The sequence below is a fragment of the Anopheles funestus genome, chromosome 3RL, assembly GCF_943734845.2.
Source record: "Anopheles funestus chromosome 3RL, idAnoFuneDA-416_04, whole genome shotgun sequence".
NCBI lineage: Eukaryota > Metazoa > Arthropoda > Insecta > Diptera > Culicidae > Anopheles > Anopheles funestus.
In genome coordinates this window covers 20,182,723-20,208,716 of record NC_064599.1, presented here as the reverse complement: position 1 = coordinate 20,208,716, position 25,994 = coordinate 20,182,723, and the positions used below count along the sequence as shown (strand labels likewise).

General features: G+C 41.4%; 1 protein-coding gene across 2 annotated transcripts in view; it reads right to left on the bottom strand.

The window, feature by feature from the left end:
• Positions 1-25,994, bottom strand: part of LOC125772241 (cyclin-dependent kinase 14) — a 124,908-nt gene that overhangs the window by 89,274 nt on the left and 9,640 nt on the right. The window contains exon 1 of one of the 2 annotated variants that reach the window (XM_049443718.1): positions 7,214-10,205. The exons of the other annotated variant lie outside the window; for it this stretch is intronic. Coding sequence (XP_049299675.1) covers positions 7,214-7,244 — 31 coding nt within the window. The 5' untranslated portion in view covers positions 7,245-10,205. Of the gene's footprint in view, positions 1-7,213; positions 10,206-25,994 lie in introns of those variants that run through there. 2 annotated transcript variants of the gene reach the window in all.

Here is a 25,994-nt window from a genome sequence, read left to right as displayed (position 1 = left end):
TCTGCTGTATGCATGAATTCGGAGGCAAAGGCTGCAGTGTTGCTGCACTTCATACGAGACTCATCCATTTTAGACTCATCGATTATCACGAAACGGTCAGGAAAGTGGCTTAACAGTAAGCGATAAGAGTGTTTTTTTATGACTCATAATTGTTGAACAACAAATTGAGGAAAAAAAGGTGAGAAATATGATTCAAGCCAACCTTCAACTCAATGACCCAACAGGAAAGTAAATGAGGTGTAAAGAGTACTGATAAGCTGATCGTGATTTTTCAAAGCCATCGCATGACGGGGAAAGAAACAAACATGAGTTGATTTAATTATTTTTGTTTGCTAAATATAAACAGATTTAAAGCATTTTATCTTGACCAAAAAACACAAACAGTAGAAAACAGAAAACATTCAAAATTGAGACTAATTTCACTGCATGAATTTTTTGTGCCATTTTCGGGGAATTATTTATAATTAAATCATATTGTCTGTCTAATTACAAATACTATTGAAACACAACCGAACGGGTCGTAACCGCAGGAAATCCTTATCAACTAGTGTTACATAATTCCAGTTAACAAACTCCTCACGTCCATTTTCAATTGAAAATAAGTGCAGCTGACCGACGAGGCATTTATCTCCGCAAAAAAAGCAAGAAGCAAAATAACAACCAACACATTGCGATTAAGGTGAAATATGCAACCGTTTCCACGACACCTATAAACACTCGGTTGCGATTTAGTCACACATTAATCCACCAGTCGTCGTCACCTTACTATGACAGATTACTACCGTGCCGTGTTCAACTGCTTCAAAACTCCGGACGGTTGCATCATCGGTCAGACCCCGCAAAATGCTCCGTCAATGGTTCGACCGTTGGTACAGCGAAGTACGGTAAAAAGAAAAGGCTCGTAGCTTTCGTACAAGTGCACGCATAAATGACACGTTTACCACGCACATACCGTCGTACGTTTGGTGCGGCAAAAGATAAGTGCAGCTGCTCGTTACAAAACGATTTCTACACTAATGCAAGGGCGAGAGAGAGAGTGATTGTATTCCCAAGTTACTTGCTTGTCGAAGCAGCTCAAGCAAATGAGCAAAAGACATTAGATTAACCGAACGACTTTATCAGCTTGCTGCTATGTGCCCGATATGGTCCGTGTGGAAAAAAGGAGCTTCCATATTTAAAGATGGTCTCGTGTGGTTTTCGTTCACATTGTCACGGTGCAAGTGCTGCAAACAATAACGTCCCAAACCGGAGCCCAAGATGCAGCGTACGGCGAAAGTTACGGAGCGAAACGTCAGCACGAAGTTAAACTCCACCGCAAGAGACTACGGATGGGTGTGTTGCAAACAATTCGGTGTGGTTATTTTTATCGCCGTTCTAGCCTCCCTTTCGATGGCAAGTCCAACAAATCCGGTCTTCATCCAGCGAGATCTTCCGCCAGCTCCATACGCGTATGCAGGTATGCAGGACTATGACAGCTCCGAAGAGGTTACGATTGTCAAACGCACCGGACAAACGGTATTGCCACAAGTGTCCACCTATCTAACCACTCCACAAGCGGCCTCAACTCCACTAGCACAGTCACAGGTGCAACAGCCGACATCTTCCCAACCACTCCCAGTCCCATTGCCGCTCCAACAGCAGCAGCAACAAAAGCCAGCAAAGCTGCCTAAAAAAACACCACCTCAAACTCCAAAAACTGCAAATGCCGCGTCAAACATTCCACTAGCGACAAAGGGAGGAAATAGTGTGCCACATCCCACCAAAAACGAATCACAACATTCGTCCAAATCAAACGGATCATCCGAACAAACGTCACTGATGGAGATGGAATTAGAGTCGGCACCACGTCCCGAAGATATGTCACAACACACGGAACTGGACAACGCTATACCGCAGCATCAAAAGCGGAACGTCTACAATAAGTACGCGACGGAGGTCCAATCGGGTAGCTGTGGATGCGGTGGGTATGTACTGGTGGAGAAGAAGATCTACGTGTGCGAACCGAAAGAAACGATCGTACGATTGATGAAGCGAAGCCACGGTGACGTTTGTGCCGCACAGGAAACGGAACACGTCGGTGTCATGCAGGAAAATCCGGACAAAATGTTCCAACTGATACCGATGCACGATGGAGCGGTACACTAGCTGGAGGGCATAATAAGTACAAATGCGCTTAGATCTTATTAGTTAATAAGGCTTATTTATGATTTGTTGTAATGTAAGTTGAATAAAATTGTTGTAAAATCAGTCGTGAATTGTGGATTTGTGATGCAAAATTTTACTCCAAAAACCAGGAGCAAAAGCAAAAGATAGTTCCAAACTTAGACCAAAAAACCCGAATTTCCCTAAGTTACAAGAGACACTTTATTGGCCACGAGTACATCAATTTGCTTATGCAACACGTGCAATCAAGTCGATTGAATTGCGAAGGTATTGGGGAAATTTTTGTCGGAAGCTTCTCATTCAACCGCACTGGCAAAGTAGGGCAAGATAGCATGGAACGGCCGATGGCTTGTTGCGTTACGAGACCGGCAAACCGAATAGCACCGAATAGTCCGCAAAGTCCAGCGGGTTTGGAAGACTAATGATGATTATGAGCCATTACTGAACGAAATTGCAAATCAAATAGCGTGGAAATGGTGGTAGAAAGCATATGGCGGGCTGACGAAGGGAGACGAACGGATGATGATGATGAGGATGATCCACAGTTTCATTATGTCAGACTGAAGTTTGCAGAAGAGGCACCACAGCCGAGAGGACGAGGAGCAAGGAGTGGTGAAGAAGACAACCGTCCCAACTTCCATATGCTGATTTGAAACCAGCAGCAGTAAGTGTAATTGGTCATGATTCGCGTTTCGCGCAGTTATCGATGAGTTTGCGGTCAGTGGCAATTCTATCGTATCGGAACTATTCAATATGGTTGGTGTTACACTGTGGCTAGTCGCAGAAAAAAAACCTACAATCTTCCTCTCTCTAATCCATTTGGAAAGCAACTGCAAAAGGGAAGACAGTCAAGGTAGCAGCAGGCTGGCAAAACACAAAAAAGGGAGATGAAATGAAGAAAAAAAAACGAGAACACGATCTGCTTGTGAACGGCGTCACGGAATGAACGGTGAGTTAATCAACTTGCGGTTGCCCATCCACGAAAGCACAACCTGAAGAGCCGTGCTGAAGACTACGCGAGATGGCAGATAACAAAAATGGCTGTTCCGTTTCCGTGCGAAGGCACATTTCCGTGCAGAAGCTACGAGATGTAGGGTTTTACGCGAATGATGCCCCAATTTTCATGCTCCGTCTAATATCACAACTGTTAGTAGGATGACTTTCTTCTCGTGTTTTATCATTAAATCTCTCTGAACCACTGAACGGTTTTGTTGATGGATTATGCTGTTTTTTTTTGTTTGAGTGTGCTGCTGCTAACGAAATTTTCATAACCAAAACTAAGACACAGACACACACAATTTTGCATCCAAAACGGATGAAAGGGATAGTAAAAACAACTTTTTACTAAGGGTGATGAAAATCCTCATCTATTTTGGCATCCTTTCGTCGTCCAATTCACGGCTGTGTACCCTCTCATTAACGCTACTTGCGCATAATTATTCCGCACCATGTTCATTTGCCGGTTGGAGGTTTTTTTTTTGCAAGAAGAGGTTCTTCTCGTCATCCTCTCGACCACCGACGAATAGAATATCGCGCTGACGAAATAGATTAGCTTTAATTAGACGTTCAATTAGCAGACCGATGCGCATGTATAACGGGGGGATGAAAAAAAATGCGCAAATGCGTCAATGAATGCATCAATGCTGGAGAGGGATAGATATCCGTGGAAAAACTATACGTACACACTTGGAACTGTCTTTTTTTTCATTGCTCTGTGTAACTTATAGGCCTCATTAATCATACGGAGATGATATTTGCCATCATTTTCCTCCCATTCATAATGACCTTTTACCACAGCTCAAAACTATATTTTGCAAATTGAACAGACGATAATTAAATGGGTGCTGTTCTTGGCTAATAATATAATATTATGAAGTTGTTTGTAAACTACCAATAATTGTCGGCTAAATAACAAAAAGACAAAATATAAAACAGCCACTTAAAACCGGAACCAGAAATTGACACGATGGACAGTCACCTTCTGAAATGGCGTTTATCGTCAGAATATTTTAGTTTTATGCTCACCAGACGCGCCAGACGCCGTTAAGCAATAAATTATTTCCATTCCGATATATGGATGTTTCAGAGCTGTCATTAATTGGGTCCAACACAATGCAACACATTTGTGGTACTTAATATTTCGTTGAAAATGTTCGCCAGTAGCAGCAGAGTCGAGACTTTCTGTTTTCCAGACATAATAAAATGCGCTTCGAGTTAAAGAAATAAAAAAAAATGCAATGTTTCGTATATTCAAATTGTTCAAAGGTGGACACAATACGTTTGCGGCGCTTGTTCAATAATTTACGAGTGGATGTAAACTTTGATGATTAATGGTAAAATGGCCATTGGCAAAATGTGCATTCTGTTCACTAACCAAAAATCACGTCACGTTAGTTTCCTATTCTTATACTACAGCTGCATGCATTTCAAATTGTCTACCAATAAACTATGTTAAGATATTCATTTCAACGCCGGAAACGGGACTAGCGTCTTATTGTGTAGCTTCGAGCCGGACAATCGATGATCTGAGGATCACCGGATCAGGTCATAGAACTTATAGGTCGTAAAGTTCGAAATAACGCCCGATGACTTCGTTACTCTGGGAGTAATAAAGTTATACGACCCGTATTCAAAGACTCGGGGCATTGAATATTGAGGTTCTCATTCTTCCACAAAAAAAATCCCCTTCTCAGACAACAACAAAAAGAAAAAAAACGCCTCACATCCGAGACGATCAAAGCGCATAAATGCTACAAATGCTTCAGCGCATAAAAAGAATGCTTCTTTAGCTGTCACTTTTCACACGGTTTTATTCCGTCCGTCCGGCGTTCTTTCACGGTGTTTCACACCCAGCTACAAAAACCGGTGGTCTCTCCCACCCTGTTGCACCCGTTGAAATTGAGAAGAACTAACGTGACATACACACAAACACATGCATACATACACATTTGTACGGTTTTATTATGCTGATGAGCTTTCGCCACCTGGACGGAAGGACAAGAAGAAACCTCGAGCTTGCTGGCCATTTCTTCAAAACAGCAAACACCGGGGGCGCGCTGATACGATTCTGGGGGCCCAGCAACAACCGCACGTCCGTTCGCCCGGTGGCAGCAGCGCGACTAAGGTGAGCAAGGTTGAGTTCAATGTTCAACGACCCGCTCAGGGCTACCGCATCGTGCTAGAAGCGGCTTCTTGCGCCGTTTAACGCATGCATCTGAAGTAAAAACAACAGTACTACAGGCAAACAGGGACTACTCAAACCAGCTGAGCTGAGTTAAGCATAAAAAGAGCAACACATACACACATGTGGGACATGTCTGAAGGTAGTTACATGCGAGTTCTACTCGCACAGAATCTTAATGCACGAAATCCCTCCGAGAATTCGTTTTCCATGGAATTCTCACCTTGGAGAGCATGGGGACGGCATGGTTGCAGATTCACCGACCGGACAATGCACGCTAAACTCTGAGAAGCCTTAGCGATTCCGCACAAACCAGCAAGAGTGTTCCGAAGCCGTAGCAAATGCGTGATCGCTTTGCGGTTACTGATGCTTCAAGTTACACGCTGCAGAGCAGCACCACACACACACAATGGAGGAAATTATCTCGTTTAATCGATTGTGGTACTGGCACCGTAACAACGGATGAAGCGATGTGCGAGAAACCCGCGATATTGCTTGCAACCAGACCCGAACACTTGGTTGCAGATTGCACTGATCGTGGAATGGGATTGTATGACCGATGTTGAACCCGGAAGATTTTAGAATGCTGCAGCATGGCAAGATTCGCTTGTAATTCTGAGATCTACTCATTGTGTCAGGTTGCACTTTTGAGACATGAGAAATTGCTTCATTTGAAACAGAAAATGTGTAAATATAGACAGACAATGCGATCGGAAACCGGATAATCTATTCTTATGTTTTATCCTATCTACATACTCTAGGACTTATCTTTTAGACGTCTAGCCAAATGTCTATACGAAAAGAAATAAATAAACAACAAATAGAACCCAAGATACAAAGATCCTCAAGATCTCGAGATAAATACATAGATCCTATAGAAGAAGATAGATCCTCGAGGAATTGTTTAATTTGTTGATATGTAAAATATAAAATTTCAAATAGGAATACACTTTCTTCATACTTCAGGCACTCGGAACTCGGATATTCGATCTCCTATCGTATATCTCAACAGTAACTCTACCCATCTTTGATACATAATTTGAAAATTATTTCAACAACAAAACATATTTCAAAAAATTACATTATTAAATTTCTAACATCTAACAAAACATGCAATAATTCAAAACTTCAAGTAAAACAAATGAGAGTAAGCTGCTGTTAAATAAAAACCTCATGCTCCATACTTTTTATTCCATGATGGTATTACACCACCCAAAAAAAAAAAATACGAATATCCAACATACAGACATTACCGACATCTGTTCACACCGCACAGATGAACTCCCGTCGGTTCAATTAGTACGAGAAAAATGGTGTCTGGTAAGAGTTTAACCAAAAACCCCGTAAGCGGTTTCCGTGTCGTGAACGGTTTTCAGACGAGCCTGCATCCGATAGGATAAACAAAAGGGCAAAATCATCTCGAGCCGATCCGAATCGCACTGCATGCCCCCATCATGCCAGTATGTAAAGGAGAACCTTTTTCGTATGCGTATTACGTAGAGAATATTCAAATCGAGGTACATCCTAGCGTTAGGAACATGGAGGCGAGTAAAAAGAGATGCACGAAACAAATTGTAAACAAATCCACTACCTTCCTCCAACCTCACCGGCCAAATGGGGTTCATACAGAAAGGGGGAAATTCTAATCTATGCTTCATGCAAAGGAGGGAAAAATGTGTGGAAAGTAGAATCTATCCAAATATCGTCGGTATAAGGGGTTTTTTGACTGTAAGCGTGTACTCGGCGTACCGCGCTCAAACTTTATCTTCAGTAGATGAACGTGGAGTTGCATTTGGAGTATTTTTTTTTTCAAATTCGAAAAAAAAAACAAAACAATTTTCCACCTTTCACAACCACAACGGGACGTACCTTCCTTTCTCGGATCCTTCTTGATGTACATAGGCGGCTCAATTCTGGCGGATTATTGTGGACGGATCCAACGGATGGTGGTGTGACAAAATGCTGCTACGGTCGCTACTACTATGCAGAGGGGAAACTCGCGTTCGCAATGACTGGCCACGGTAATATTCAGTACGAACCCCTTTTCGTTTTCTTCTCCTACGTTGCAACGTTAACTTTGCCCTCACCGTAGCGCTCTTGAACCATAGCAAAACACCAACAGACCAAGGGGAAAACCAATTTTCCCTTCAATCGGAAACCAACCCGCCAGCACTTGCGTTGGAACTTTAACACACGTACGCACACGGTTCTAGTGACGGGCAGGACATGTGCTACTACACCCTTTTGACCGGCTTTTTAGAGCTACACCACCGTCGATAGGGGGCGGATGCGCTGTATTACGTCCACTGATTGCAAAATGGGAAGTATTACGAAATCACGGAAATGGTTTGACTGTGCCCCGCTCGCCACCGTAATGACTCCTACCGTTGAGGATTATACCACGGGACGACACTTGCGACACACAAGTCACCCTCCTTTCGCGTTGTATGGCGCGCGTGCGGCTTCTCACACATACAAATAAAACAGGAACGCACTCCAAAGGCCTTACGCACTTGTTACGGAAACGCACATCACTCACACACAAATTCCAGCTACACACACACACATAGAACAATAGAAGCACATAAAATTAATAGCTGGGATATCAGCAATGCACAAATGATTTTGTTGCAACCTTTTAGCCGTGACCAATCGTAACAAATGATTGAATTTATATTGCCCGACAGGAACGCTTCACTAATTTTCTTCAATTTAAAATTCACTTCACACCAGAAGTATTTATGCTTTAATTTCGCACCATTTAAAGTGCACACGAAAGGCTATCCAAAAACAAGGGTAGACATCCGGAAGACACTCTCGTAAGGTGGTAAAGTTCGCAGCCAAAAACTTTTTTGGAATTTTGCAAAAAGCTGTTTCACCATCCACCACCAAAGTACAGTCTAGGTCAGGTATGACGCACACCCTTGGAGTGTGGATTGATTTTCAATCGTTTCCGAAACAGCGGACCACCGTTTGCGTAGGGTAATTCCTGCCTGGACTAGATTCCAATTAATCACCGCAAGTTCACTTTGTATGTCGAAAAATCGACGACCACCACCACGATCAAAGCCAATGACGTAATGACGCTGTGTCCCGTTGGCGTGTACCGTACCGATGGTGAACTTCACCAAAGACACACGCAAGCAGACACCGAATTAAATTGGCCAGATGTAGGCGACAGCACACGCTAGACACTAATGGGTGTGTTTTCAGCGTTATTCACCCAATCAAGGAACTGATCAACAAGTTTGCTGGAACTTGGAGCGGCTGTGGTAAATTCGTGTTTGTTTTTTTTTCTTTCTTTGCCTTAGTGCGTGTCCCCGAGATGATCTCACACTGGCAGCGGGTAATATGTGGAGCACTATGTATCGGGACTTGTGTGCAGCTGTGCCACCAAAACGCACTGCCACCGACACCGAAAGGTGTTCAGAATTCTAGAACCACTCTAAACGGAGAACACACTTAGTACGCCACAACACACCTTCGTTGCACTTTCCAGCTCGAAAGGAGACCCCGAAGACTCGAACGCTAGCTGAGCGCGAAGTTCCGCCGTTTTTTTTTTTATTTTTTGTTGCACGATAGCGATAGAAGCCTTTGTCGAACGTTTTACGGACGCGCGGACGCGATCGAAGCTGCAGCAAGACCAAGATTGAACTGAGTGAGTAAGTCTCGGTGCGCTCTCAGCATGGCTCCGGTAAACTGACGCTGCCGTTTAGCTAGGGGAAGGCCCACACACGTCCGCCGACGCCTTGGTACCAATACTAGAGCAGGGTTGATGTTGCTGCTGCTGCACGCGCTCGGACTGTTTGAGAGAGACTCGAGCGAACCGGAGAACCTGGGGTGGGTTTTTTTGTTTTTAAGGGGTTGTTAAGAAAGTAAGAGTGTGCGTTTCCGCGTGCTAAGTGAATGGAGAACATCGGTAGGCCTCGGAATTAATTCTTGAGCCGTGTGTTTTGTGAAATGGAATTGTGTCGCAAAAAAAGGTCGTGTTTGTTGTTCTTGGTCGAATAATATAGGATGACATTTTTGAGCAAGTCTGGTAGATCTGGTTGATATTTACTTAACTCTGTTATGTTCAATAACTAGCAAATTACTATCTGAAAATATTTACATAAATTAGGAAAAAATAATGTTTTCTACTTTTTTTCCTATTAAAAAAACAACAACCGAAAAACAGTAATGAAGCTAAAAAATGCATCGTTGGACCCCTCGGTTTTCTATGCTTTTTCTCACAATAAAAATCTACTTACTACGAATCTCTCTTGCTCTTCTGCTTGCGCTCTGCATAAAACATGTTCTCCCACCGTATATCACCCACGCGGTTGTTTGTTACTAGCATACTACCGAACGAGCAAAACAAAGCACCAAAACATACCGAAACCAAGAATATGCTCTCTCTCTCGACGAGCATAAGCCCTTAGCTAGGGAGAGAGCACGCACCCGCATGTGAGTAGCGAACCCGCGCAAGTTTTGCACTCTCGTGCACGAGTGTGTGCGTCTGGCAACGTTCGTCGAACGATACACGAAGTTCAAGTAGGGCACAGGGCACATAGTATGAATCATCTCGGGCGAGATTCCCAGGCAAGGAGATACCGCGCACTGGTTTTCCTCAACCGCGACCGCTTGGCCCTGGGCCCGGGGACCGGCCTGCCAACCGCAAAGCAAGCAACTGTCTTAGTATGCGTGCGACTTGGCCTACACCTTTTTCCCTTCACATCCTTTTCTAAGCGCAAGCAACCCCTCCTTACAAAGGGCACGCTTGTGTAGGTTGACCGTTTCGTCGCTGTATGCGTTGCTGGGTAAGTTCTACTGTTACGGAATTGAACCCATATATCCAGGGATCGCGGTACGGGCGGCAAACAAAATCATGACGTAGAAACATCGACCGCTATTCGAGACAAAACTTTGCGTAAGCAAAAACAGTTGATCTGTGGTCCACAGTGGGTGGGTGGGTGGGTATTGTAGACTCTTAATTCACACACATAACCCCTCCAGTAGGGCAACATAATAGACGGCTTCCGACCGTTCCGACTAGACAATTCGTTACAGTGTCTTACCACCGACGATATGTGAGATAACAACAGGACCAACGCCAAAATCAGACTCAGCCACAAACAAATAGCAACACACGCATACGGCGGCATAGGGCGTTCTGCTGCAGAAGGTGGGCATCATTGAGGGCATCTCTACACGAATGCCGCTACCGATGGAGCACCTGCAGCTCATCAAAACTGATTTGGATGTGCATAAATTAGGATGGGACGGTGATGAATTATGGAGCATTGTAAACCTGCCGCAGAATAATGGATATGGTATTCAAGACTCTTTTTTTCCGCCACTGCTGTGTGGGACATTATTTTCTTCAAGTGTCTTATTTTTTTCACAGAAGGAGTTTACAAGTGAAACCATAGATATGTTTATGCTAAGGCACGTTAAACAAGGGAAACAGCAAATGTGATTATAATTTTGTATGTTTATGACATTCCAGGTTTTCTCATTATTTGCATGATTATTATTGTTCTAAATTTAATTATATTAATTTCATAACTATTGCTTAAAATTAAGTAAAACGATCTGGTCGATCTTCAAGAGAAAATATAGAAATATAAACACAGTGTCGGACAAAACAATAAGACTAGTAAGATTTATTTTGCCTCTTAAAATTTTAATGTATCTGCTACATTATTCATGAAACCGACATATAAATTATTTGGTCAATTGAATAAAGGTCAGCCATGGAATAAATATATTTTCCCAAAAAAAACCCAATTTTAAACGTTTGCAATGCAAACGCATGCGTTATGCAATTTTCAATTTTTGCAAAGTGCAAGGCAGTTCCTCCTTGTACTTTGCCTTATCCCGGGCATACTCGTTTATTCTGGTAAATTTGATTGAACTGTTGGCTTTCAAACAAACTTACCCTCTCGGTCGTGGACTCGGCGTGGACATTAAGGAAATTGATAATAAAAACAAAGTAAATACATTCATCCTGATTTCATTCACAAATGATGAATTCTGAAGATGTAAATAATGCTTCTTTCGTTAAGTCGACAGATATTCTTGCTCCTTTTTGCAGACATTGAAATTGATTGGAATGAAGGATTTATTGGAGATCTTATTGTTGTGTGATTATTAGCACAATTATTAAATTGCAAACAATAAATAAAAATTAAAAATATTTTTAAAAATCTAAAACATTAAATTGCAGTTTTACGTTATAGTTTTTACTTTACCCTTTTTTAACATTGTCAGTCACAAGCAACATATAATTTGCTTTGTAAACAGTCATTCCTATCTACAGTACAAGATTTACAGTATGATTGCCTATCCTGTTTCTCGCACATGCATTCATAAAATGGTTTGTCAACCATCGTCACGACCTACTCTACAATTACGCCGATTGAATCAAACAAAACACAGTAATCACACACAGGATGACACGCTTTCGGTAGCGATTTTGTACATTATTTTCTTGTTTTGCACGAGTTTTTCTCTTCTTTTTTTTGCAAACATTGCACATGTTTTCCCAGTTCCAAAGTTGCGTTTTTTCTCCCCTTTTCCCACACGGAGTTTATTGTGCATTGCTGTGGTTGTGTGTATTTTTTTGTTGTTGTTTTTTATTCCACGCCGTCGATTTGGCGATGTTTAAAAATAGTCACAAATTAAAAATAAACCTCCATCACACCACCAATCGTCACCGTGCATCGAACTATGCGCTGTTCGATGGGGGTTTTCTGTTGACTTTACGGAACCCAGGGTGGGTCGTGTGGATAAAGCGGTGGAGGAAATTCAAATCGTGCAACATGCACCAACAAAACCCCAAATGTACAAGTCACCCGATCGGTACAGTGCAGTAAACGTGCACACCAGGAGATGTGTATGTTTATGATGGTGCAGCACTACACGCCAGGGTACAACATACAGGGTTTTCCTGGGATGGTGCGTGCATGTATGTCACCGAACTTATCACACACACACGGTGTATGATTTAACGGAGCACAAACGATGCACAAACATGCGGCCATCGTCACGGTACTAAATCGTTTTGCATTGTCATTGTGGAGCGGATGGCAGATTGGCTAAGCATCAACCGAAAGCTGGCGAAACATTCGGTATTGGTTTATCAAATATCGTTCAAATGGAAGATAGCATGAGTAGCCATTTTTTATTTGAACAGAAAAATACGCAACATCATGATCAATTTTCAGATTTATCTAATTGCCTTCAACGCTATCACGGACAATATAGAGAAATTGGTAACGAGAGAAATTGACGTGATTAGCCTTAATACGTATCGCACAACCTTTTATCATGTCGTACAACAATTTGATACACATGTGAGTGTTTAAATTTTTCCATTTATTAAACTACTTCATGCATACGATATTTTTAAATATATTTTAATAAACACAAGCAGTGTAATTCCACAGCAACAGGCTAAAATGGGACATGAAAGGATGGAAAAACTCTACACGAGAACTACGCGACAGATCGCCCACCACGCGAGCATAGATACAATCGCTTTCATTCTTCAACAGGCTGTGGGTGGGCACCACCTACAATGCTGCCGCGGTATGTCTATTTGAGAGAGGCAAATTAAGATGAATAAGGAACACACAACGAATACAAAACAAAAAAACATGGCACCAAAATTGCACCAATGTTGTACCACCGTCGCATGTGGCGCAAAACGAGATGAGTAACGATTCCGTTTGGAATCGGGTGGAGAAGAAAATATGTGTGCTGCCATTAAAAACTATGTTCACGATCGCTTCGAAACAAATAGTTTGATGCGATTGCCTGCAGTGTTTCCGCCTCGTACATGTGGCTTGAATTATCCGTGCATTTTTCTGTTTGCGATTTACACTATGGGGCGAAACATGTTTTTTTTTCTCAGCATGTTTCAATGTTCGACTCGAAAATTGATGATGTTTTAATTGACTGTGAGGTTAAATAGAGAAAAATGCAGAAAGCAGAAATAAATAAAATTATGGTTTTGGTGGCTAAGAAAACAAAAATTGACAAAATTTAAAAATATAAATTTAACAAAAGAAAAGAAGAAATAAAAAATCAAATAAATGTAAGAATGCAAAAAGTGACATAATAACAAATATAAATTTCGTTTTTTAACAAAAGAAGGTAGATATTTTAAAAATAAATAAAAAATAAAAGAAAGAAGAAGCAAACAAACAAACAAATAGAACATTTGTAACACACATGTCAAAACAATAACACAACAATGTACAAAACATGCTTAATATGCATAGAACTGTACAAACGAACCATGGCGCAATAATATATTTCATAAGCTTTTATTTTATTTCAGCTTCATTGTTATGCATTGAAAAATGGGTGCAAATAACAAAAAAAGGATTGCATCGAAATTGCTGCAACAGATGGACACTACAGCGATAGAGCAATAAAACATACAGGTTAGAAAACGGATTTCCAAATAACAGCAAAATATCTTGCCAGATTGCAAAAAAAGGGCAGCCAAGAGTCCTTTCTTCCTCGAGACATGCTAAAATGTTTTCCTTTTTTTTTTGCTTCTTTTTTTGCTGCAAATAAACACATTTCTTTGGTGGAATAAAATCGGTCGCTGATGCTGTTTGCATATTAAATTACCATATCTTTAACAGCACCTGCTTCTAAGCGGCACAATGATCATTATGGGCGCAGCGCTATTTGATCGGTGCAAGGAAAGTTCAATTTCTTCTAGACAGAAAATAAGTTCACCACAGTCAGTTGGTCGCAAAAAAAAAACACATTTATTTCTTTAATTTTGTACCATTACTTTCCGCATCTTCAAACTAGTGATGGGCGGGTCGACCCGAGCCTACCTGGTCGATGGGTAAATGATAAATTTTGCCAGAGTCGGATCGGTCCGACTATGTTGCCAGCTGGAGTCCGGCAGAAGTGAGGGGGGATCAAGTTCTGCAAAATTTACAATTTACCCATGGCTAGTCCGATCCGATCAGACACGATCGAACTCGTCTGAACCCATCTGAACTCATCCGGAATCGATCGGACTCGATTGAACTCGACCGAACTAGCCGGAGTCAATTTTGGTTTTTACTCGGAGTCGGAATCTATTTTTCATACGCGAAGTCGGAGTGGATCAACGATGCCACTTTGGATTACACATCACTACTACCGGGTCGGAGCCATCCATAAGCGACCCGAACCGGTTCGTACAACTAGGTCCAGTAGGTGTAACGATTCCGGTAGGTTTAAGCTACCATAAGCTACTTCGACCGTAGGGTGCAGCGAGTTCGTATCGGATCTACTGAACCTACCTATATTTACGGGTCGGCCCGAACACGCTGCACCCACGGATTCGATTCCGATTCTCCTGCACTCGACTCCGGGTCGAGCCATCTAATGAATCGTATGACCCATCACTACCTCAAGAAGGCATTTCCGCTGTTACCGAAGCTAAGCAGTTTTGAGTTGGATGGATATAGTAAAGCAAAAAAAAAGTAACAGCCTATCTCTATGACTGGTTCATCCTGCTTCCGTGGTACGTGGAAAACGATACATCGGAACCACACAATCAGACAGTCACCGAAGAGTTGCAAGCGACACATATTTGCATGCGACATAATATTTACCATTTCCGTCTGAATGCCGCGCGCGTGCATGCAAATAGTTTCCCGCCGTGCGCGTCGGCTGCATGTGATGTGAACCGCTGCGCTGGAAAGGTATGAAGAGCTATGGAGAAGCCATTTTTTTTGTTGCATCCCATGACGGTTCGGTTCCTTACCCCGGTTCCAACACGGCAAAATGTCTGCATCGTCCCCGGCCCGTTCGATCGGAAATCCATTTGCGTAAATATCAACCCGGCTGCTCATGCCGATGCGAGGATCATATCCATGACGTGCGCGTGAGATGGTGCAATTGCCTTCCGCAAACCGTTTCACGGGTCGCAAGGGGGGTGTCCGTTTGCGTACGTAAATGAGATTTTTTCAAAGAAAAATATCATCCCGCAACTTGGTGGTAAGATTGTCTTTTGCACCCCGTTTTTTTTTTTGCTTACAAAAGGCCATCCCCCCTGAGACTGTCTTCCTACGGTGTCTTCCAGTGTACGCATCTTTGTGGCTGTGCCGCGCGCACATCAGTAGCAGCATTTTCTGCAATTCAAAGTCTTGACACACTCGATATGCAATAGTCGTCAAATGGAAGGGAAAACAAACTCAACATCCCCATAGCCGATCTCATCAGTCGTTCGCCTTGAAATGGGGATAAAGCGAAGAATTTAAGGATGGAGGAACCCGTGCCACGTGCAAGTGACGTTGCGATGGGTGGCCAAAGAAAATACCTCCAACCGAGTGCTGCCGATGCGTTGAAAGATGAAGAATGTTTCGTCCCCAAAACCCTTTGGGGAGCACACGTTCTGGGTTGTGGAGGAAAGAAGACGTGCTGAAATTGGGATTTTCCAACATGCGAGCAATATTGCCCATGAATAATATGGGCAACCGATCGATTAAATATATGACATTGAAGTGTTGACATTGAGTAAAACTACATTTAATACTATTTTTAGCAATTGATCATGATTCCGATAAGAAAAAAAGATGGCACAATTTGTACAGTAAATCATCTTGAATGAATCTTCCCTATCATAATATACACCTCGGTAATATTTATTTATCAGCTTATTTTTATTTATGTTTTATTAATCCATGACTCAAGGCAGGGTGATTAAGTTGTGGCAAAAATTTTACTGAAATCCTTCATGTTTTGACGCACCGCTGTAATGACGATCGTTTCAATACAAACAGAAAAAGGCAAAATATAAACATAATATCAATCATTTGAAAAATTCTTCAAATATGTAATCATGTCATGACGATGACATTTCCTACGAACTACTTGAGGCAATTACACTATTCTTTCACTTCTATCGTAACAAAGTAGCAAAATCCGTTTGCGAGACATACTTTAACATACTTTGCCCCAGTGGTGCGCCAACAGTGCGCCAAAAACTTGACACTTTGCATCATCGGGCAATACGGTGGCAGCAATACGAGCAGTAAAATGTAGATGGGATCCAATTAGCGGCATGTCGCCAATAATTAAGCTATTAGAGGGCTAGGCGCGCAAGTATCATAATGGATTCCCTTTTTGCTGCCGTACCCGTACCTAATGGTTCGGGCAAAGGGCGTCCCAGCTGATGGTGCTAATTTTATTCTGCCAAAGTGCGAAATGGAGCAAAAGCTACTATCGTTGGTTGTGTGCCCGTGTGTCTCGATGGCAAGTACAGCAGAAGCAATCTTGGATTTTTGATACAATCTAATAACCATCACATTCAATTGCTTTGAAAAATTGAAATTATCTCTTTGTATAAAAAGAAACTATGCTTTTCAGATTTTTTTTTGCTCCCAAAAATAAAAGAGCACCTTTTTAGGGGGTTTAAATAGTAGCTTTCTCACAGAAAAAGTTTCCTTAATTGCTGCAAGAAAAAAAATGTTGTTTTATTAAATTACGGGAAAAGGGAAATCCTAGCATATTATGAAAAAAATCTACTTCTATTAGAAACCGAACAAACGTGCTTCATATTTTCCCGTTCTGCTGATTGTTCACACATACAAGAAAACACCGCTTATCGATCGACGGTCCTACGGCAGGCAATCCCATCGCACCTAGCACGTAGCACCACCCCTATCGGTCGGTGCCAAAAAAACGTGACACGAAACGTGGGTGAAATGCTTTGCTGCATCGGCACGTGATCGTACCTATAGGAGACCTGCTACTGCAATATTCCGTTCTTTGCTCGATATACACAAACGGCAACAATGTTCACTCTCTCGCACGCCATCATCCGCTCGATAACTGGAAAACAAGTTGACCGATTTGTTGTACCACGGTGGGGTACAGAATTTAAAAAAACTGTTTCTTGTAGTTATGATTGATACGATTACGATTGTTTGTGCATTTTTTAAATTCGTGGTTGCGTGTACACGCCAGCTAATGGTAAATAGTACGTAAGTTGACAGTTTGGGCATAATTATTTATGTTTGTTGCCAGATTATCATTTGTGATACAATGATTCAGAGCTCGGGGGATTTTATTTTCTTTGCATATTATTGCAATAATACTTCTGGTTTTTTTGGCTCTCAAAAACAAACAAAATTGATAATGCCTTCTAATTTAGTAAAAAAAAGCTGTATAATGTTTGTTTAATGTCCTCTTTCAAGAACTCGGCGTGTTCATAAATTTGAGAATTCGAGAACAATCCTCGTACAGTAACGTCGGGTCCTTAAGTTCTTAGATTCACTCGGTCCCAAGATCCGAGATGATCAAGATGTTGTTTTCCATACAACGAAACGCCAGTGTGTCTAATGGAGATTCGAACCAAGACCGTCGGTGTATTTGACCCCATGTTGCATCACAAGGCCATAGCGCCGTCACACGTTGCAAGCTTTAAACAACGTACAACTTAGCGAAAAGAGTCGAACTAACACCTTTCTATTTCATTTTTACAACTCGTAAAACAAATATTCCTCGTTACGTCTTTTACAAAAAAATACTAGCAGAAAAGTACATATTTCATCCCTGAAACAGACAATATTGAGCATTCTTCTACACGTTTAATTCCATGGAGTATAAGAGCTGGTAAATGTTGCCCGGCGGAAACCCCTACTACATCAAACATCCAAAAAGCACAATTTATCCACATTCCGTACAGCTCAAAAGAGCTCTTTTTACACACACACACAAGAAACGCTTTTTTTGCAACCCATGTCCATTTCTCAAACCGTAACATAAATGGATGAAGTTCCATGAGATTAGAAATGAGTGGTCCTGTTCGCGAGGAACAAATTCCTTTATCTTCCCACACGTTTCTAAGCATCAACGGACGAGATTTAGAACACACAAAACTGCACACCGATAATTTGATTCGGACATCATAAAAGAACCGACCAGAAGTGCACTTCAAACCCAATGTGTCCTTTTCTTTTCAAGTGGAAGGCTAAGTTAATCCTCTTCCTTTTTTTTCTTTGCAGTTTTTTTTCTTCATTAAAAAGAAAGTGTACAAACATGCTCGTTTCGTGTTTCACCAACCAGTTCCGCTTTTCTATCCAGAAGATCTTATCCTTAACCTTTTTTTAAAGGTTTTATTTTTCCCTTTTGTTACACTACGTCTATCCTGGAGTTACCCATTTAGGTTAGTTACCTGGACCCTGAACAGTTTGCCAGTTGTTACACATCGCTTTTTCACGGCTAAGGTGGCAGCTAGTTGTTCGCGTTTTTTCGGCGAACCTTTCGCACCCATGCCGGAACGGATGTGAAGTGGAAAAAAGCCCCCTTTAGGACACAAGCCAAAAAGGATGTTGATGTAGGGACTGTGGCGCCATTGATGCTGGACAGTTTTACATTCCTTTTTTTACCGGGGCTCGTTAAAATAATTTAGTTAGCACTGCGTATCAGCTCTAGTGTCTGGTACGGACCTTTTTTTCCCCTCGTTCTGATCGGATAGCCGGGTGTCCTATACAAGGCTTATACTTATCCATGCACCGACCTGTAAGCAAACAGTACTTTCGCTCCGTTAATTCGAAGTCAACGAGTGCTAGCCCATTTTTAGCCCAACCATTATGTTACTTGATTTGACCGAAAATTTTAAAACCCATCACCAACAAACTCTGCCGGTTAAGGGCATGGTGAAATTGCCGCTACTAATATACCGAACATTTGCTACGATTTCTACGAAAAGTTGAACAGGCTTTTAACCGCCGGGAGAACCAAACATTGGAAGCGCACACGTTGAAAGTGAAATCATTTGCATCGGGTATACTATTCATGTGATTACTAAATTTCCATAAAATATTCATGCCACTCCCCCCAAAAAAAACGGCTTACCGGTAGCGGACGATAGGGCTATGTAATTCTGGGACAGGCTGGTAAAAAAGGACGAAGGGAAAAGTCCCAACAGCAAAAAGGGATGCACTCTGTTATATAACTCAAACTCATCAGCACCAACAAAACCAGCAAATGGATAATAGTACATGTCGTCACTGTTGGGCCAGTACAGACAAGGAAAATGATGAAAAGTGCCTTCAGCAACTTTCAACTTTTTCTACTTTTTTTTATGTTAACTTGAGGAAAATTCAGAATCCCCACCCTCCTAGTTACAGCCAACATCCCCCAGGGACATGGGATGGTCTTAATCGTGATGAGAATATCCGGATCTCATGGGAAATAAAGTGGCAAATTAAATGGTTCGATGTACAGAAACCGGGTTCGGCAAAAGGACTACCTGTCCAGGGAGGAAGTAGAACTACAGAACTCGACTGTGTGTGTATGTGCGTGTTTGAAAATGCCTCCATAACATACGATTATGTGGACTGGAAAATGTAGCAGTTAGCGTTTAATTCCTCCTTTAACATGAAACTTCACCACAAACAACCCTTTCCAGCAATCGGAAAAGGCCATCCGCCAATGATGGCGAGTTAAAAACCCAATTTCTGCCAAAAACCGTCTCGGTGAAGATGGATAGCGCATTGGTAGCGATATTTAAATACCCATATCATAATCATAAACGCTACCGGAATGACGTTCACTTTCGGTGACTGGAGGAGGAGGAGGACGAAAAAGTGAACGATTTACTTAATAGTCCATTTTTCGGCTCAGAAACATTCTTGAGCGTATGCCAACACCAGAGATACGTCCCAGAGAAGAACCAGCCACCTGTCCACCATGTATCTCGTTGTCGAAGTTGCACGGAGCTGGGGGGTTTTTGGTACGAGTCTAAACTCTTTCACCCAGCGAGAGCGTGTTTGTCGTTGAATCGGGACGGTACGAATGGGTTGAAAATTTATGCTGACATAGATGAAACGACCTTTTTGCTTAACTGTCGCCAGCCTGCACGCGATACAGACGATAGTGTACGATCGAATGACGCATCCGACCCGGCGGGGAGGTAAATAACATTATCCCGCGCCCGATGTCTAATAGACGTAAGCTGTCATAACTTGCTACAACGATGGCTACGATAACCCCCCATTGAGGAGCTTGAACAGTAATGAATGTTATAGGCAAACAGATAAATTCATTAAGCGTGTAGTTCAGAGGAGCACAAGTATTGAACTTTGTGCATACAGCAATTGTATAATATTTTGCAACCTACATATACTCAATGTTATTATTTGGTTAGATTGCCGTTGAAATAATAGTTAAAATTATTTTATGATATTTAACTCGACTTGTTACAATTTAGTTACATATTCGCAACAATGCTGATACTTCTCCAAGTGGCAATTAAGCTTCCTCCTGGAGTTCTCAGTAGAAATTAAGCTTCCTCCTGAAGTCTCACTTTTACCTATAAAGAAAAGGAAAAACATAATATAATTAATTTGACCTATTGAGACTCTATGACAAATGTATTTTAAAATAAAATTCATAAAGTAATAGTTACTTTATTGGACTAGAAAGCGATTACTAGCATTAGAGCTCAACCCAATATTACACCCACAACCATTTCGTGTGAACATGCTTAACTCCATTAGCAAACAACCCAGCGGCGAAACGAACGATCCACAATACAAATCGAAATGGAGTTGCCATTTATTCCACCACGGCCCTTTCAAGATTCGAATCGTTTTATTGATTTCTCTTCCCTCGACACCGCAGATAGGCAAATTAAATAAGTACACGTCCCCGGTCTCTGGTCTCCGACGCACACTTATGTAAAATAACTTTAAATACCAATCAACCATTACGCGGTAGCTGGGAAGGGAAGCGAGAATTGTTGGCAACTGTGCCAACAACTGTGCCCTACCCGGTGGGTTAACCACCATCATACACAACCAACAGGTCAATGGGCAGCTCAAACACCCCATACAACCACGTAATGGTATCGTTTCCAGTTGCCCACAGTATTGCCATCGATAGCCGTCTGTGGGCAATATAAACACGACCGATCACTGATGTCTGTGAGCATCACCAAGCATCAAGTTTATCCGGTCTGCGGTCAGGACATTTCCATTCGCTCCGCAAGCTTAAAGATGCGTTTACTTTCAATTCCACCTTCCGGACATACTACTCCTTCCATGCTCCTTCATCCGTAGAAAGCAATATTTGCACAAGGGACATTTTCACTATACAGTACCCAAGTCAGATACCGATAAGGATTCAAATGCTTTTGCTTTCTTGACGCTCAGAGTGCACAAAAACGGTTAATCCTTTCACCCGTTTGCAAGCGTATTTGCTCGACAAATGGTCACCAAGGATCTTGGTGATTGCTCTCGATTACGTATTTGCAGAGACGCAATTTTCTTTGACCTCGGTATGGACAAATCACAGTTCCGGATACATTCGGATGCAGGAAAGCTGCTTGGACGGACGAATATCCGGGAGTTCGTGAGGTGAGGTGAGTTCGGTAAAATCATTTCTGTTCATGATGATGTTTGTACCAGGAGGGAATTATACCCTATGCATACACATCCATATGTCGAAAACTGAACAGAAAACAACCCGAAATTGTGTTCTACAACTTTTGTTCCATTTGGGAAGTTAATCAATACTCACGGCTTCTTGGACTATTTTCTCCAAACTTCTCGTCTATCTTGGAGGATTACGTATCAATTATTACAGCTAAGCTAATTTAAAACAAATAACTTTTCCAATCCTACAAATCCAATCCTTGCAAAAATAAGGTCTACAGAAGAAATCACAAAAGTTCTTGTTTTCTAAATCGATTTTTCCCCATCTGGAACAAAATTCATTCGTTCTACTTCGAAGCCGAACAAACCGCTTTTGTACAGAGTCGGATGTCAAATCTCGTTACCGTTTGCAGATACGTTCTGTGCCGCATATGCATTCCCAAGAGTACACTCACAGCTTTTAAGCGTTAGCGGAAACTGTTTGCTTGAAGGCGTAGCGAAAAATCCAAATCATCAAACGCGAAACAACGCCCAACGTCATAAACGAGCGAACGCGACACTGGTGGTTTGACCACTTTCTGCAGTGGCCTAATTTTGGAAACATCGTGAAACGCTGCAGCAAACCAAAAGATGTCACCTTCCCGAAATATCCTACCGATGGAAATGGGAAAACATGTTCGACGTGACAGATGCATTATTATGCACTTTACGGTACACAAACGAGTGTCGCGTATGAATAAAACTAAAAAAAAAGGAGCGTCCAATATGTGGCACTATTACAACTAGAGAACATGTGTTTTTGGGCATCAAAGGGAATAATATTACGTTCTGTAGGGATAAAGTCACAGATCGGAGTCATGGCAAAATATAATTAATACGTAGTGATTTGTTTCATTTTACACTATTAGTTTTGCCTTCTTCACCGACCAGTAGGTACACATTAAATGAAAGTGTTTGAAATATAGCATAGCGATGTCTAACATACAAGAAGCGATATTTTTTTCTCAGACAACGAAAACATCTCAAATCACTATTTTGAGAGCACCAAACATACACACCAATTTACCATAGTCACCGAGCGAACTGCATCTTTGGAATGGAAACCATTCCAAAAAGGAAGCGAGATTGATGATGACGTTTCCCAGAGTCAAAAGCCAAACAGAGTGGGTTGTTTCGAGCACCAGAGCTTCGAGTCTAGTTTTAAAAAAAGAAGTGATGCACCCGAGCTGAAGTTTGTTTTTCTGATCTCCCGGACATTTCTAACCGGAATGCGCCACTGGAATGACCTAATGTTTCAATCAAAACGCCACAATAAAAATAACACTATGACTTCTTTTATTTTGACGTGCTTGTACGAATGCACTAAATGAGGAATGTTGGCCACCTACAGCATTTCAGTGAGAATCAGAAAATTTCTAATGACAATTGAATAACTAATAAACATATAAACTTCAACCCGTCTTCTTCTAGATTCTGTCGAACGTAGTGCTTTTTTCTATATCTAAAATGATTTAATCTCCTAAGACACTCCTGTAGTACCTGTAGTATCACAATTGATAGAAGTATCCCGTATCCCGATTCATTCATTTGGCACCAAATCCCATCTGGACCAACTCTCGTCAGTAGAACTGGCTATTCAGCAACGAATAAATAAAAGTTCAAGAAAGACAGAAATAGCAAGTTGAAGGCCAGGACAACATCCTGGGTTTTTAGTGCCATAAAAAAGTTGATTTAATTACACCATAATTCGTATCTTTTGTATAAATGTTTGGAATTAAGAATGCTCCAACTTTCGCAATATAAAAATACACTTCTTCATATCCTGTTTGTTCTCCTCTTTTCCATACTCTTCACTGTGACGTCAGTATCGTCCATTTCGAGCTAGTAGCTTTAGAAAACACGTTGCAGATAAAGCTATTTGTGTACTCATTTGAAGCCAAACTTTGACAGCTCATATTAACCTCTAACCGCCCATGGATGAAGTGTTTTATAAATATTTCGCTTTGTGATTTTTTTTTTGTGTGAGAGATTCATATTAAATTTTCACCCCGGAACAGGTAAAATAACCGATAGGTCGGAACGAAACGAGGAAAACTTTTCCAGCAATTTTACTGGCTCACCTTTGTGCAGCGATGACGAACCGAACCGGTGGTCAAACTTTCAACCCGCAGTATCGTATCGCAGGCCTTAATAGGCTCGAAGGTTTTGCACCATTCTTCGAAGGGCAACGGTGAATTTTAAATCCCATCATCCAAAAACCTTATGCTTTTGCTGCTTTGTTTTTGGCTCGATCGTTTTTTGGGCGAGGCAATTTTGGCAGAGAAAGAATTGCGGAAATAAAATTGCCGATGAAATGAATTCGCAAACTTCGTTAGCTGGGCGAATTACTTCATCGTCTGAGGTTTTGCTTTGACGTCATCAAACTGTACGAAATGGGTAGAAACCCGATAACATCAGATAAGCCCATTGATGTGGAACGGCAAATAGTATGGACTGAGATCATCACGTAGAACAGAAGCAGCTACAGTTATTAAGTCAATCAATGAAGGAGTAAAACGAACATGATTTAGCAAAATATCTTAATTCGATCATTTTTAATTATGACTTATGTCTTCTGTACTTCATATTTCTGGTATTACAGTTGTTTCCTTAAATATAGTTTTCCGAGCTTTGAGGAACACTTGAAGTGGTTATAAAAATTCCAAGATTACTACCAGTATTACCACTAAAAACCCTTCGTCGCGTCATGATTCGTATTCCGAGATGACAGTTGAGTCCCTTTTCATGAACTGAGGATTGGTCTAAAACAATATCAGCAACTATCAACTGATTCCACATCTTAACAACAAGATCTTATTCCTGCTATTTCAGAGAATAGATCAACCGAACTTGACCTGGTCAGATTTGCTAAGTACATTAGCGTATTCGATGTTTGAAGTATATTGATCCAGATATCTTCAGTAATCGTGTCTCCTTAAACCATAAAAATACTCCATCGTTTTTCAGGAACAGTTTAGTTTTTAATTTTTAACTTCTTCGGCTAGTGGAACTTCTGATGGCAATCTGCTGATTAGCGGACATTCAGGACACCCCTTTGAAGCTAGAACAAAACCTACAATCCTGTAATCGTACTTAGGATTCTGTAAAAAATATTCAAAAATGACAAAATTAAAAAAGCATTTAAAATCCAGGATTTTCGAGAGCAAAAGTGGATACAGAAGCTTGGATTGAAGAGCTTGTTTAAAAGACATAAGAACGGTTACGTACGAGAAAAGAACAGAATTGTGAAGAATTCATAAACTTAAATTGCAATCAAATAGGAAGAACCGTTTTTGTGTTGTAATGTCCAACAACTTAGCAACCATGTTTTCGAGATAATCGTGTTTGAAGTTTAAAGTCTTCGCTTCGACAGCTTAGTAACTTTTAAACGGAGTGTCTCGTGGATATTGGATAAAGTTTGTGATTAAATAAGCACTAAAAAAGAATTTATTATTTATTCTTAAATTAAGAATTTAAACTTCTATATTGTATTAACTCGGGGCGGCCCGGTGGTGCATGTGAAAAACGGCACCCGTCCACACGGCAGGACCGGGTTCAAATCCCATCCGGACCGTCCCCCCGTAGCTTGGACTGACTATCCTGCTACGTGGTAAAATAAGTCTTGATACGGCCAGGCCGTTCTAACCGAGCAAAAAAAAAAAAAAATTGTATTAACTTCTTTAATGTACGACATTCCTTCATGTATCCCATTGCATATAGCCTTTCAAGCTAGTTGATTATTTTTAATAAACTCTTTTTATCAAAACAAAATTAAATGAAGACTTGCACCTACTACAACGTCGTATGTTGCGTCACTGGTGTGTTACATTCCATTTCTCATTCGATGGAGTAGAGCAAAACATGACCGCGAGTATCGTTTTGTGACACGTACAAACACACTTCCTCCGGTAGACAAACCCTCCCCCATTTGATACTGTCCAGCTTCGCTTGATTAAACCCCATCCTAGCAAACCCCCACCACCACAACCGCTGAGTTACCGCTTGCAGTTAGAAATAAGTAGGTTGATAATGGGATTATCAAACAGCAAATGCTCCACAAAACCTCAACCACCCACCCATAGCCTTTAGTCCACTCTGGTACGGACCATTTAGCGTGTGCTCGAACAATCAAACTTTGACAAATACATTGTATTTACATCACACCGACCCAGTCGGAATGGGGGCTGGGTGCTTTCGGTGGAGTCAAAATTGAGTTCGGAAATCGCGTA